This window comes from Limulus polyphemus, unplaced genomic scaffold, assembly GCF_000517525.1.
Source record: "Limulus polyphemus unplaced genomic scaffold, Limulus_polyphemus-2.1.2 Scaffold611, whole genome shotgun sequence".
NCBI lineage: Eukaryota > Metazoa > Arthropoda > Merostomata > Xiphosura > Limulidae > Limulus > Limulus polyphemus.
Genome location: NW_013666221.1, coordinates 423,367 through 438,375, shown reverse-complemented (window position 1 = coordinate 438,375; position 15,009 = coordinate 423,367). Strand labels below are relative to the sequence as shown.

The 15,009-nt window shown below is 33.8% G+C and overlaps 1 protein-coding gene across 1 annotated transcript in view; it reads left to right on the top strand.

Annotated features, from left to right (window-relative positions):
- LOC106459457 overlaps positions 1-15,009 on the top strand; it is an 83,995-nt gene that overhangs the window by 47,704 nt on the left and 21,282 nt on the right. The window contains exon 3 of the mRNA XM_013919079.2: positions 13,047-13,263. Coding sequence (XP_013774533.2) covers positions 13,073-13,263 — 191 coding nt within the window. The 5' untranslated portion in view covers positions 13,047-13,072. The remainder of the gene's footprint in view (positions 1-13,046; positions 13,264-15,009) is intronic.

The following is a 15,009-nucleotide window of genomic DNA, read 5'->3' as shown; positions in this document are numbered from 1 at the left end:
TAAAAATGTTTTCTAGTGCTATCAGTCAAGTAAATCTGTGCCTGCATCTTGCTCTTCTTCCGTCGATTTTAAAAATGTTTTCTAGTGCTATCAGTCAAGTAAATCTGTGCCTGCATCTTGCTCTTCTTCCGTCGATTTTACGCATCAGAATTTCTGTTAACATTTTCCCTCAAGTCTTAATTATATGCTCAGAATAGTACATGTTCCCATTTTCTCTCTCTCTGTATATATAGCACTTGTCTTTTTCTTTGAAAGTTCCAATACTTCCTCATTAAAATCAACTAAATAATTAAAGCACAACGTTTTATTTGTTTACAGAAAAACGTCATGTTAGAATTGTTTGTTTAATTTTAACGATGACACAAGGACCGATTATTCAAACGTCTTCACTAGTTTTTCTTTCTTTGTAGGTGATCTTCATAATTTGGGTGTAATAACACATTTGTTTGAAGGTAGATATTCATATAAAAGTCGTACGTTTCGAAGGATTTGGCAAAGCATGTTTATATTCTAAAAGGTATTAGATATTGATGATTTGTACATACCACTGTCTTCGTAGGCATAAATAACGTTTCCCAATTTTCCCTTTTAATGTAATTTTGCCTGAATGTGTTCCAAAGCCTGAAGTTGTTCAAGTCAAGCCAAAAGATATATACCTTTCAGGATAAGAAGCTTGACATATTTTCTTTTCCTTTGATTCCTAAAATACTCTAAACACTACCTAAACATAAACTAAGAGAATGTGTTGGCAATGTTCATACAAATGTCTGGGTATGGGCTCCTTAAACAGACAGCCTTTGAATTATTAAAGATACAGTGTAAACAACTTGATTTATCATGTTTATTTTAAATAGACTTTCATTAGAATAGTAACAACTCTGTTTGATAATATTCAGTCTTTTAAATGGCATACTAATTATGATCGTATGTGTGTGACATCTGTTTTTATAATAGCGATAAACTTGTTAATATTACAACTCACTTTTTGAAACAAAGTCCACTATTGATGCCCAGACCATTCTTGTAATTACACTATTGTTTTCATGTATGATACTCACGTGGAAATCCGTAAATGTTTCCAGATTACAATAAAAAACGAAGAGGTATACAAGTATATTCTACAGCTATGACCAAACGTTTTGTATTGCCTTAGTATTATCTAATGTTGAATTATAAAATCGAATGAAACCTGCTGAGTAATGTCACGCTTAAAGACTGCACGGGGGAATCTAAAGGATTACTCGATCCTTCAGATCCTAGATAAGTCCAAGCCTGAGAGGATTAGGAAATTCGAAGTCTTGAAAAACTATGGAGTGCACTGCAAATACTAAGTACTACTATTGTGGATTCTAGTAGGCTTTTGTGGTATTATTTTATAGTTTTTATGATTAAATGATTTTATATAAAAGATCTAAATTATATTTATTTATATATAAATATCTTTTAACCATGTCCTTTGAGTGATGCAAAACATTTGATCATAGCTGTAGAATTATTTGATGAGAAATAAGATATATAATATATTTTAACTATTTAAGGTATGTATATAGATATGAATATTTTTGAATATCTCGATTAACCAGTAGACAGATGTATTAATTCATCTAAAATACTCAATTTGTGTTCGTAGAGCCATCGATGGAAAGTTTATTAAATTTGTGTGATTCTTGTGGCATCTTTTAGGATATTATATTTCTGAAGATCTTATAGATAATAATAGAAATTAACAAAAACAAAAGAAAGGTACTCAGGATTTTATTAATTTACGTAATTTATCTTTCTATCAACTTTTGGTAATATAGATAAGGTTTTATTTTATATTTTCATGGGTTTCTATCTTTTTTTTCTTTAACAAAAGCTGTGGGAATGCTTTGTTTAGCCGCTCACGTGTTACAAGTTTATTCTTTGAGGATATTCACATTTTTATCCGTTCTCTTGTCGCGTTTTACAAAACTTTTGATGTAAAACTATTCAGTCTGAGTGATATTCATCCTATTTATATGAAAACAACTGAACAGCTTATAAAATAATTAAACAAGAATAAATAACATTCCGATGAAATGGTAAATATTATGTACATTAAAATGTAATTACATATAAAAGTTTTCATCAATCATACAAAGAGTACAAATTATTTTAGTGGTGATGTTCTTTAGTGTTCCTAGATACGAAACTTTGTATATTGTTAAACTAGACGCGATCTGCAAAACATTTGCGGTAGTTTTCATGCCCTTTGCTTGAAATGTCCTTATTCTATCATTTTCACGCACGCAAATTGAGCTACGCTTTCTTGAAGACATTATGTGTTATATTGATGAATCCTGGTCTATTAATGCAGACATAATTTTATTTAATAAAACTACACGTAGAGTAAACAATAAAGTATAGTCATGGTATTTATAATAGTGTATAGAGTATGAAACAGTTATGAACATTTAGTGTATGGCACAGAAAAAACTCACAAAAACGAAGAATATAACCAGTAATAAAGAAAAAGGTAGCTGAAAGGTGTATATAGCAGTTAAGGGAACGAACCTATGCTAAATTATTGCAAAGTGAAATAAATGTAAAGTTGTAATGGAGGCAAACTTAGCTGAATATGCAGAAATGTCTGAATGCGTGTTCACAAAGTGGTAAGTATGGTTTTGAACGAATTGCGCATGTGTATTTTAGACGTAAATAAGTCGAGAAAGCCCATAGCAATTGTTAAATGTTGTTTGTGTGAAATACTTTGGAACTAAAAAAACTAAAGTTGAAATCAAAGCCAGTCTTCACGTGATAACAACGACATTTTATCCATGGTGTAGCATACTCATTGTATTAAAAGGTTTGACTAAGCGAAAACCAGGTAAGGTGATAATGAATGGAAAAACCAGTATGCAATTCGGAATCCTCGGACAAAGGCCTTTCTAACGATGTGAGATTAGTAGAGTTTAATCGAGATATTTGCGAGACAAATTCCGAACAAAGAGACGCAATCGTGTTTTTTTATAGATTCAATGTTTATCGTAAATTTCAAAGATTTGTTATTCCTGTTTTCTCTTATACAAACTGTGTTTGTATCTAAAACTAAGCTATCAGATACACAACTTAAATGTATTATTTTCACGATTCTCATGTCGATAACAAAATGGAATCTACAAAAAAAAAAAATTCTCGACTTTGTTAATCACTGCTACATGCACTGGCGTAACTACAGTTTTGTATACGGAGGGAAGTTACCAAAGGACCCCAAAGAAACAGTCCCATTGAGGCAAATGCGCGTAAATACCATTCTCGTGGAGCAAGAAATAACATGGAAGTTTTTGCCATTTCATCAAAAAAATTCATTTCACTTTACTATATCTATTAAATTTTTCCTTTCATTGGAATAACTGTCAGCTTGTATCACCAGCTTCCCAAGAATGTATAAATACCACATAATAAAATTACTCCAGTTGCATTATGGAACAGATAACAAACATCAGTATCTTCAAAAATAGGTTTTTAGTCTTAATGTAGCTTCAGTTCTGTGCTCTTGAATTATTTACATTAGTAATTGATCTTATTACAATACTTTGTCGAATGCTATCGAATTACTTCTTCTCGGTCTTCTTGGGCAATAAGACAGTCTGGAGTGTTACAAAATACTCAATATAGCTTTATATACTTCATTTTCACACACACACACACAAAACATTTATATACTATTTTAATTGTAGTAAAGGTGGAATAAATCACTTAAACTCTCGTTCTAGACTGGTGTCAGTTTGACACTATTGAAATTTGTTTCCCTTCAATAAGTGTTCAAGCTTTACTTTATCAGTCACGTTTAATATATAATTCATTAACTTTATTTTTGGAGCCCCAGGTCTGCGCCCTGCTAACTAATGTATGAGTCATATCTCCGAAGCTGTCCCAGTTGCAGTTGGTGATGTTCTGATTAATGAATCGGTCTTGAAGTTAATGGTGTTTTGCAGCCAAAAAAATCATTCGTTATATTACCTTCTGACATAATCTATACAAAGTGGGGAAATATGGAGCACTTCATAAAAAAAGTGCATTTTTCATGGCTGGCACTTGGTCAAAGGAACAAATTTAACGCTCGGATATGAAAAACGTTACTGAAAAATGTGATGGTAACTGTAATAACTGAATGAATATAAAGCACGTACAGATACTTGCCAATCAATAAATAGGAAAATGCACAATGTATTGTGTTTGAAGCAATAGCACAGTATAATAAACCAAATTTTGTCTAAGGTATTAATGTGGGAAAATAGAGATATTCTCTTTTTCGGGAACATGATATTTTTTTATGTTTTTGGTATACCAATATTCACGATTGTAGATAGGCGTACAATTCATCAACGTACCACTCATAACGTTAATGTAAAAGTTGGCCACCCTGGGGGTAAATAGTAAAGACTAAAAAGCTATTAAATTCACCAGAAATGCGTGTATTGGGAGTATTGCAAGGTGGGGCAAGCCATTTTCAAGTAATAGAAAATCATTAGCTTAAGAATTATTATTGCAGATCTCTCTAATGGCGAACGAACGGCTATAAACGTATTTTGTTATGCGTAGTCTGATCCTAGTTTTGACATAATCAAAATTTTGGTAGTTGAAAATCGATATTGAAATCTTATGAACATAATAACCACAGGTTAGTGTATGGCAATGAAATATTAAAACCAATAAAGAATTAACAATAACCCACAAGTATCAAAGATTTAGCTATTTTTTACTTATAAGAATAGTCAAGTTTTTGTATAGGTGAGTTATCAGCTATATAATGAAGACATAATACCAATGAATTATATAGGACACGTGACAAATTTTATAAAAGTCACAACGTGTTACAACTACATCAATATTTTACACTTAGATGAACAATAGTTACATAATTAAAGAACATGAATACTAACGAAACAAACCATGCTTAAAGAAAATTAAGTTAATTTCAAGGTTGTGTTTTTCTTTAATTCTGAGAAATATGGAAACGTAAAATTAGAGCACCAGATTCTAAAACTATTTTACTTACCACTAAACCAATAAGTATACTAGTTTGTGAAAGAATGCTTGCTCTGAAAGTGTAAGAGAATACGCAGGTCTAATAAATTTCGACAAATCGAGGCTTTACAATTATGATGTATTTAGGCTTAAGGCAGCCCTGCCTGGGTAACTTGAAAGATATAAGGAAAGGTATGTAGATGTTCCAACAAACTTAACTGCAACTTTAGTCATACCTAAATTATACGTAAAGCTTTTTATGAACATGCAAGAACGTTAGATGATTAAGCCTGTGTTGTGCCATAATGCACGAAGTTATGTTTTAACACAACTTACTGTCGTTTCTGGCTGGTATAGTCGAAAAGAATTTTGACAACTTCTCAAAGACAATTTTCTTTGTGTCAAAATTTGCTGTCAGGATTTAGAGCTGAGTACTCCGTAGAGTTGATTTAGAATTAGTGCTGTAAAACCAGTGACTGCAGCTAGCTCACTTTGATTATCCTATAGAACCTTTTAGTAGTATTTGATTTGTGTTAACATGTGCTCTGAAGAAGCTTGATATATATATATATATATATATATATGTATATTTGAATTTGGTTTTCTTTTCCTACTGTTTCATGTTAATATCATCACCCTTCCGAAAATGGAATAGCTACATAAAAACACGACCACTTTTCATTGTTAGTATTCTTCTTTCCAGAAATGTACCGAAAACATGCGGTAAAATCACGTTTTCCCTCAATGGATATGTGAGCTCACCCCTTATTCCAATTTTTTCAACAAAAATCCTTTACCTGCAGAATATTTTAATGTTGAAACTAAAAATATTTTCTTATCAGCATTAATAGAAATATCAGGCACACCATATTTTTCAGTGATGCTTCACAGACTAGCAATCACGGTTTTACTTCATATCTCAATATCTTAACATCAGATCCAATCTTTTATTTACATTCATTTGTTACTTGATGGTTGTGTTTGTATAATTGATTCATTGGTGTCACACAACACACATGCACGACTTTGTGTAAAGTCCATATACGTATGGAACATCACATACACATGAATACTAAGTATATACTAGTAGCTTTAAACAGATTGCCTGTGGAACGTTCGTGATTACAATGGTAACGAAAAAACGGGACACTACTACCACCTATATCTTAATAGCTGCAAAACTATAACGTGCTGCCATCTAGGAGCCAATAAATATCATTTCAGTTCAATTAATCTCAAAATAAATAAGCCATCATAATAGGTAAGATAGTAAGAACACCAATTCCTTTCGATCATTGCTCTGATAATAAGTAAATTTTGTATTCCAAAAATTGTTTAATCTCGAAGTCTAAGATCAAGGGCCATCCAGTTCTATCTACATTTTGATCAACGTGTGTTATTAAGTTATACTAGTTTGGAGAATTCCACTCCTCATCAGTAACTAAGTTTATTTATTATACCTGTTACTGTGCGGCTATAAAATGTGAAGACCTGAATAGTGGCTAATAGCACTTTTTCTTCACTTCATTTATCCAGTGTATAGGTTTTTCTCATAGTGACTGTAAAGCACGGTCACACCAACAATATGTTTGTTTCATTGTTCTGATAATCAAATGACTTCTGAACGAAGTGGAGAGAATGTGTGTGTGTGTGTGCTGCCATCTAGGATCCAATAAACTCGAGTCACTTTCTCGGCTTCACAAAATAAATAACTGTTAGCAGAATTTATCTAAACTAAAGCCTTCCAGCTAAACTCTCTCCAGTAAAGATTAATATTCGTGCTTTTCACTACAATATTTATCAACACACACCCAGACAAACACAGTCTAAATGTGATATTCCATAATGAGATACATTTACTGTCAGTAAAATGGATTTATAATGAACGATGTACAGAAAGGTCATTTCCAACAACAAAAACAGATCAGGAGGTTGTCCATTATAAATAGCTGTGAATATAACGAATGTCATGCTTTCTTTTCTGCAAAAATTCCACTATTGCTTAGATATATCATATGAAATGTTCTTTAAGATATCATAAACATCTCCCCACTGATACTCACTGTATAGCTTGGAAAGTAAGTATTGTAACATTGTTTCGTTCCTATTAATCATATAATCACTCTTTGACTTCGAAAGTAAAGACTGCAACATCATTTCAGTTCAATTAATTTTACAATCAGTAAGCCATCCTATCAGTGTAATTACCAAATGTCGATCATACGATGTCATTCATACATTTAATAATAAAATATCACTTAATAGATCAGATAGCAAGAACACCAATTTCTTTCAGTCATTGTTCTGATAATCAAGTGACGTTCAGAAGTGGATAGTGTGTGTGACTAAGATACATACCAGCTGCCAGGAAGCAACTCGGTTTCAGCTGGATCAGTCATTATCTTGTTCTCTGACAATTTGGTCTGAATAAACTTCCAAGTTAATGCAAAACCATGACATCCACTGTTTCATCAACACAACATGTATGGACTGTGCTAATGTGTAGAATAATGGACAGAATGACTCATTTAGTGAAGTAATTGATAAGGACCAGCAGGGAAATGATTACTCTGTTTAATCCAGAAGAGAACTACAATTACCTTCAATGTAGAATAAAGAACTCTCTGTTGGAGTTTTCCATATCAAATTGTTTTTACTGTAGGCAGTACACACTGTACAATGTTTAGACCACTATTTGACATCTCAACTTGAATATGACCAGTAAAACCACCTTCACACAATTAGCATAGGTATGTGTATGGTGGCATCCAGTCCTTGCATTATGCAAATTATGAAGTATTCCTTACTTGAGAAGTATATGGATCACTAGCTGAAACACAGGTTAAGAATCTTGTCTCAGTGGCCTTCCTACACTCATAATTACTTGTACAAGTGCTACAGGTTATATGTATCCACACAATGCTCCTCAGTCTGGGATGGTTATGCATCACTTTGCTGTATGGTAAAGATTGCTTACACTAGATCTGGTATCCTTACTAGTTCTTTCTGGAGCTTCTGGAATATTAATCTTGGTATCCATCCACTACTGTACGGCTCAATAGTGCTGTTGTAGGAACAACTTTAACTGCCACACAGTATCCAGGGTCAGGCCATGCAATGAACAGGCAGTGAATGGCAACACAATCCATCAGTGATTTGTGTTTCATGACCAAGTAATAAAATACAATGACAAATCTGCTCTTGTAACATTGTCCTTTAATGAGCCATTAAATCTTCCAGATACTTTAAGTTCATGAGCCACTTCACTGAAGCATGGTTGAATATGAATGGTGAAGTTTCTACCATACAAGTAAAAAAAACAATAATATTTAAATAATATTACAACTGTAAGTGTTTTTTTGTTCATTGTGCAGTATCTGTATTCAGGAGCCATCACCATATGGCTAACATACACGATTACATGTTTCATTTTGTTCTACAACTGAAAAAATAACACATTCACCGTCCCTAATGTCCAGTAGGAATGAAAATCTCGTATTGGGTATGCCAACACCAGAGCTTTAACTATAGCGCATTTTAGAGTCTGAAATAATTGGTCACATTTTTTCATTCCATCTAAAATATGAATCATCTTTAGAGAGAGCAGATAACAGTGCAGCAATCTTCAAAAAGTTGGCCATGAAATGTTGATAATACAATGAAAGAATAAGAAAAATGCAAATATCTCACTTTGCCATAAGCTGATGCCAATCTTGTACAACTGCAATATTCATAGGGTTTGGGGCCCGGCATGGGCAGGTGGTTAGGGCACTCGACTCGCAATCTGTGGGTCGCGGGTTCGAATCCCCGTCCCACCAAACATGCTCGCCCTTTCAGCCGTGGGGGCGTTATAATGTGGTGGTCAATCCCACTATTTGTTGGTAAAAGAGTAGCTCAAGAGTTGGCGGTGGGTGGTGATGACTAGCTACCTTCCCTCTAGTCTTACACTGCTAAATTAGGGACGGCTAGCGCAGATAGCCCTCGTGAAGCTTTGCGCGAAATTCAAAAACAAAACATAGGGTTTATAGATATTTTATCTCTACCCATAATGCAAACAAGGAACTCCACCTGTGTGTGTGTATGTAAGTCTTCATTTCCTTGGCTTCAACTTAATCTTCCTTTCTTATCTTTCTTATTAATATATTAGATAGATGTGATAGGCATAGCACATGAAACTTTATATGTGACAATATTACTTCAATTCTATGTAATTTTGCAGTCCCAACTACATCAGGTGTTCTTGGGTTAAGGGCTGAAAACACAAGCATCAAGGGTACCCAAATGATGACCTAGTGTAAAGTTCTTATGAAAATGTTTTTGCAGTTTGCTTGTTACTCATAAGTAAGACAATTAATTATTAATTGTAATTAGTATTGTAGAATATTAGTGGCTCTTCTGACAGTTATTATTACATAATTAATGAAGAAACATGCTCAGATTCTCAGCAGAAGACTCAAATGTGCAACCAAACACCAATACATCATCGTAACATCAAGTCTCTCTCAAGTTTCAAGTGTAAGCTCCATTAGCCTCTTAACAGTGACCCACCAGCCCATAACCAAAACATATGCTTCAGTCCTTTTTTCTAGAACAACATGTAGTTGGAGGCATCATCAGCATCTACTGCAGAAAAATCATCATGAGAAGGTCTGTGAAGCCTTACTCAATCACTAGCATCAAGTGGGCTGTATTAGTGGCTAAATTAATCTTAGCACAATGGAGGCACCTTGAGGGAGCACTTTGGGCAAGGAACAGCAACTGCAACTACTGTTGGATATTTTGTTACTATCTTGAACCCAGTAGCCAGAGAAACTGCTTCCATCAGGATTAAAACGTCTTTCAGAGCAGGTGATGCTGTATAATCTAACTCTGTATTCCTTTGATAAACTTGGAAATCAGGATATCCTAACGATCTGCCAATGCCATAGTAGAGTATAACTTGTTGTGTAGATGCACATAACTTTCACATAAGCAAACAGTTCTCTGTGGGTATTCTTTTTGAGCCTTGCATTCAGCTTAATGTTTATCAAAGTTCTTCACTGTGTCAAATATTCATTGAAATTTTGTCATCAAGTTGCTCCTCACTTAAGTGCTCAATTGAGTCACGCACAGGACGATCAAAACTCCACATCAGATGTACTACTAACTGTCACTGAATCCACCTATTCCAATCAGTTACCTATTTGAAAAAAAAGTTAATAAATTGCCCATTTTGTCATTAGTCACACTATTGAATGTTAGAAGAGAAATATGCTTAACCTCAATCATAGGGACCTGTGGTGCTGATAGTAACCTACCTCTCATGAAGTCTCTGCCAAGACCAGGCTGAAACGTCCTAAATGTCGCGAGTACAGCATTTTAGGTGTGCTTATGGAATCTTATGTTTGAACAAATATTACATGGGCAGCAGAATGACAATTTTCTGAGGGTAGCTCGTCCATGGGATCTGCTTGACTTCATGTCTCTCAGTGACCCATGGTTGCATTGGCAGCACACCTTCTATCAACTACAGGCTCAAACTACACTGTGGATAATTATTTTCACATGTTGGTGCCTGTTATCACTTCTGTTGATGGAACAATTTAGACTGCTGGTAGGTGTAATACACCTGTGGCACCTACATTCTCCTTTGCCTAATTTTGAGTGACATTGAACTGATCAGGGTTGTGTTGCTCAATGAATGCCTGGGAATCTTATACAGATCATCCCATTCAATCTCAGATTGATTAGTCTGCAAGCCATCACAGCAACTTTCAGTAAGCCATGTCTCCTGTGCACTGAGATCGATTCTCAGAGGAAGAATTCATTACTAAAGGCATATATCTGTCTAAGACATTAATTAGATCTTGAAGTAGTTTTCTCTTAGATGTCAAGCCTTTGCCACTCTTGTGAAAATCCATGACTACAATCTTACCACAGCCATAGATTCATGAAAGGGAACTAACTCAACTTGTGACCTTATAAGATGCTCATTGAGTTCTACCCCCTGGGTTAAAAGTATTTATACTTTTGGAAAATACCATTTTATTATTCAATTATATTTAAACTTAAAACTCGCAAAAGCTAAAAGAACAGTAAAGTGCAGTTGTCAAGGAAAGAGCAAATTATGCAGTGACAAATCCCATGGTCACAGTATCAAAATTTCTAATACTACCTTACTCTGTGTTCTAAGGTGCGCTGATAATCTTACACTATTGAAGCACCTGCCTTTTTTCTTCAGCCATAGAGATTATCAGCGCACCTTAGAACACAGAGTAAGGTAGTATTAGAAATTTTGATACTGTGACCATGGGATTTGTCACTGCATAACATTCTGCTGCCCATGTAATATTTGTTCAAACATATGGTTGGAAGATTGTCTCTAGACTGTTTCACGCTAATTTGATCCAAACGAAGATAGAATAGTATTATATACAAGGTTCTGTACTGCTGTCTCTGTCGGTTGGTTTCTGCTACCTGTTGCTTATAGTTAGCCATTCCTACAGAAAATAAATGAGGATCCTTCTTTAAAGCATTACCTGGCTTGCCAGTGGAAAATAATACTGCCCCCATTTACATAGTTTGTACTACTTTACAGCAATCATTCACACGAAAAAGACGTAATATTCAAGTGGAATGATACAGATTAATAGATAGTTAGAGCGAAAATAGTTTAGTCACAATCCCTGATTAACATTATTGCTGGATATACAAGACTGTTTAGTGTAGGTATTATTAATTTATTTATTTTGTGAGTTAATATTTAATGATTATTTAGTTTTCCATTACAAGAGGGTTAAAAGTAATTATTTTAAAGGCGATAGGTTTTACAAGTTTGGTTACATAACTCAGTAAGAGCCGTACATTGTGTTTGCAATTCATTGTTGTCGAGGTTTTACTAATATTAATGACGTCACATTACTCGAATCTTCGGTATTTTTCTAGGCCTCAGTGAATAAGCTATTTATATAGGTTGCTCGCAAGCGCAAGTTAAGAAGTAAGAAGAACTGAAGTGAAGTGAAAAAAAAGTTTAGAGAAAAGCTAGAAAACTGAAGTTAGCCAGCGTGTGAGTAATTAGCCATAACGGGTAATATATTAAAGTGAGTTTCACAGTTTAATAGAGATAAGGAGGAACATTTGTCTTGTCAAAGGATGTTCTAAAGTAACTGAACCCGCCTGTATGGACTTTGATGAAAAGGAGACGATTATTTGAAGTTCGAGCTACAACTGTGGTAACCCATGAGGTAGCGTAAGTGAATTATTCGCTGATACTGTTGTGATAAAAGTAGAAAAATAGTTCGTTTTGTCAATTGGATTCTAAAGTAATTGAATCAGCTTAAATGGATTTTCTACAACAAAAAGAGAACTATTTAGAGTCTGAGATACAACTATGATATCCATAGTGTAAGGAATCTTTTGTACATGTGTTTAACTTGTTTTGAATATATTATTTTAAAACAAGTGGATTGTTTTCTTTGTTTGTAATTATGCACAAAGCTACACAAAGGGCTATCTGTGCTCTGCCCACCACGTGTATCGAAACCCAGTTTCTAGCGTTATAAGTCCGCAGACATACCGCTGTGCCACTAGGGGCAAAACAAGTGGAATGTGTTCTGTCCGTTTATTGTCTGAATTTATCGCCAACAAATCACAGACACCTACTGTAGAAGAATTCTTAGCCTACACATATTGTTAAAACCCTGACAGCTATTTTCTGTGCTGTTAAAATTACACACATGGCTAAAAGCGTGCATGTGTGAAAAATTATAAAAATTCTACATGAACATGAAACGCATACCTTATTGTAATAAGCATACAGGAAACAGTAAATATGTTTAGCATACTACAAGACTTTTTGATAGTTAAATTTTAACAGGTTATTTTAATCATGTAATTATTTTCAAGAAGTCACCAATGGCTCTGAAAAATACTGAGACTGCCGACCCGGAGAAGTATGATGATTTTTCTTATATAAAATATTAATGTATAATTGAAAGAAAAACAGTTAATACACACACGCAAAGATACTCTGACAAGTGATCATGCACCAACCATTGCCTTTTTCGATGTTTTAGCCGACGTCTTGCCTGTCACACAGACCATGGGTGTTCCTGAAACAACATCGTCTATATCATTGGAGCAGATATCAAATCACAGCCAATCTTTAGAACAAACCAACGACGTTAGTGATGACGTATCCAGAGACAAGGATGATGATGTTAGTCGGAGCGGTGAATCTTGTTTTCAAGATAGTGGAGACTACCAGTGGTGTGTGGACGACGAATGTAACAGGTGTGTTTAACATTTATTGTTTCATTTCTTCTGCAGAGTTTTTATAGAATATGCATTTATTTAATGAAACAATAAGGTAAAGACAAAACATATATTTGAAAAAAAAATCAACAAAGTAAAGTCTGCAAGGTGTTGAATATTTATTATTCTACATTGTTGCAACTTAATTAGATTGAATACTTTCTGCATTATTACAATGGATATTAGATAATGGAACACAAAATGAAGTTTCATTATTTTTTTGAATATAATTAAGACCGTTCTTTTCCCCCTTCTTGACCATAATGAATATTCAAATATATTTATTATGCTATGTTCAGAGTATCATTCGATTTCTAAGTTTATAAACAGATAATAATTATTGGACGAATTAATGATTATAGTCACAAAGTTTCAGTTAAATTTCATTTAACTAAAAGATAGATATGAGTAGAACACGATGATTAACAAGAACAGATGTAACTGGAGTGTATGAAGTTTTTTAACACCTGATGGAGATAGATAACTGTACGTAGTTAAGTATGATGTTGTTATTGTATTGTCAAAAGGACAACTTTCGTGAGTAAGAGATCGAGATTAAATAACGAAAAATATTATGAGTAAGAAGTCATGTCATTCATTTATAAATTCGTTCAAAAACTGATTGTACTATCAAAATTATGAACGTCCAAAATATGTAAAACAGAATGTGTAATTTATATAATTTGCTGATATATGGAATATTTCTGTCCAGCTGTAAACAACTTTTTTAGACGCGTTTACACCTTTGGATCTTAATGTCAAGTTTTTACAATGTATTTGATGGGGTAGAGAAACACGATCATATATTCTAATGAGCATTAAATCGTATATAATAATTTCACCAACATGTTTGATTTAATGGAAAAAGTACTGTGCATATATATATATAATGTTTTCAGTAGGTTGCTTTTAATTGTCATGTTCTGTGATTGGATGTGATCACTATATAATACCTTGACATTCGACTGAACGATACTTTGTGACACAAACCATTTAAAATATTTTAACAGTTTTATAGTAAATTATTTACTGTGGATATTACGGAGAAGGCAGAACTTCTGGACGTATGAAAATATTTCTACCAAACAAGATGTTACGTTTTCCTTACGATGTCTCTAGATCGATTATTGTATTCAGTGTGTATTTCTGTAAAAATAGACTAGCTATAGCCAATGCTAAATTTGCAGACAGAGAACATATAACAATGAAAAATTTTATATAAACTTCTATTGAATAACATAATGTGTACTAGAATAACAAATGCTGACGAAATAGCTTTAAAAGCTTAGAAGCCAATGTGGGGAGACGTTTCTTTACCATGAAAAACGAGTAAATAGAAGAAATATATATTTTGAAAAATGTTAAACCGAAAACTAAGTTAAACATGCGTTACTTAAATGAAATACATTCATTCGCGTTGTATAAAAAATCCTAAACCACCACCAATGGAGAACTGTAATAACAAATCCTAAACCACCACCACTGGTGAACTGTTATAACAAATCCTAAACCACTACCAGTGGGGTACTGTAATAACAAATCCTAAACCACCACAGTGGAGAACTGTAATAACAAATCCTAAACCACCACCACTGGAGAACTGCAATAACAAATCCTAAACCACCACAGTGGAGAACTGTAATAACAAATCCTAAACCACCACCACTGGTGAACTGTTATAACAAATCCTAAACCACTACCAGTGGAGAACTGTAATAACAAATC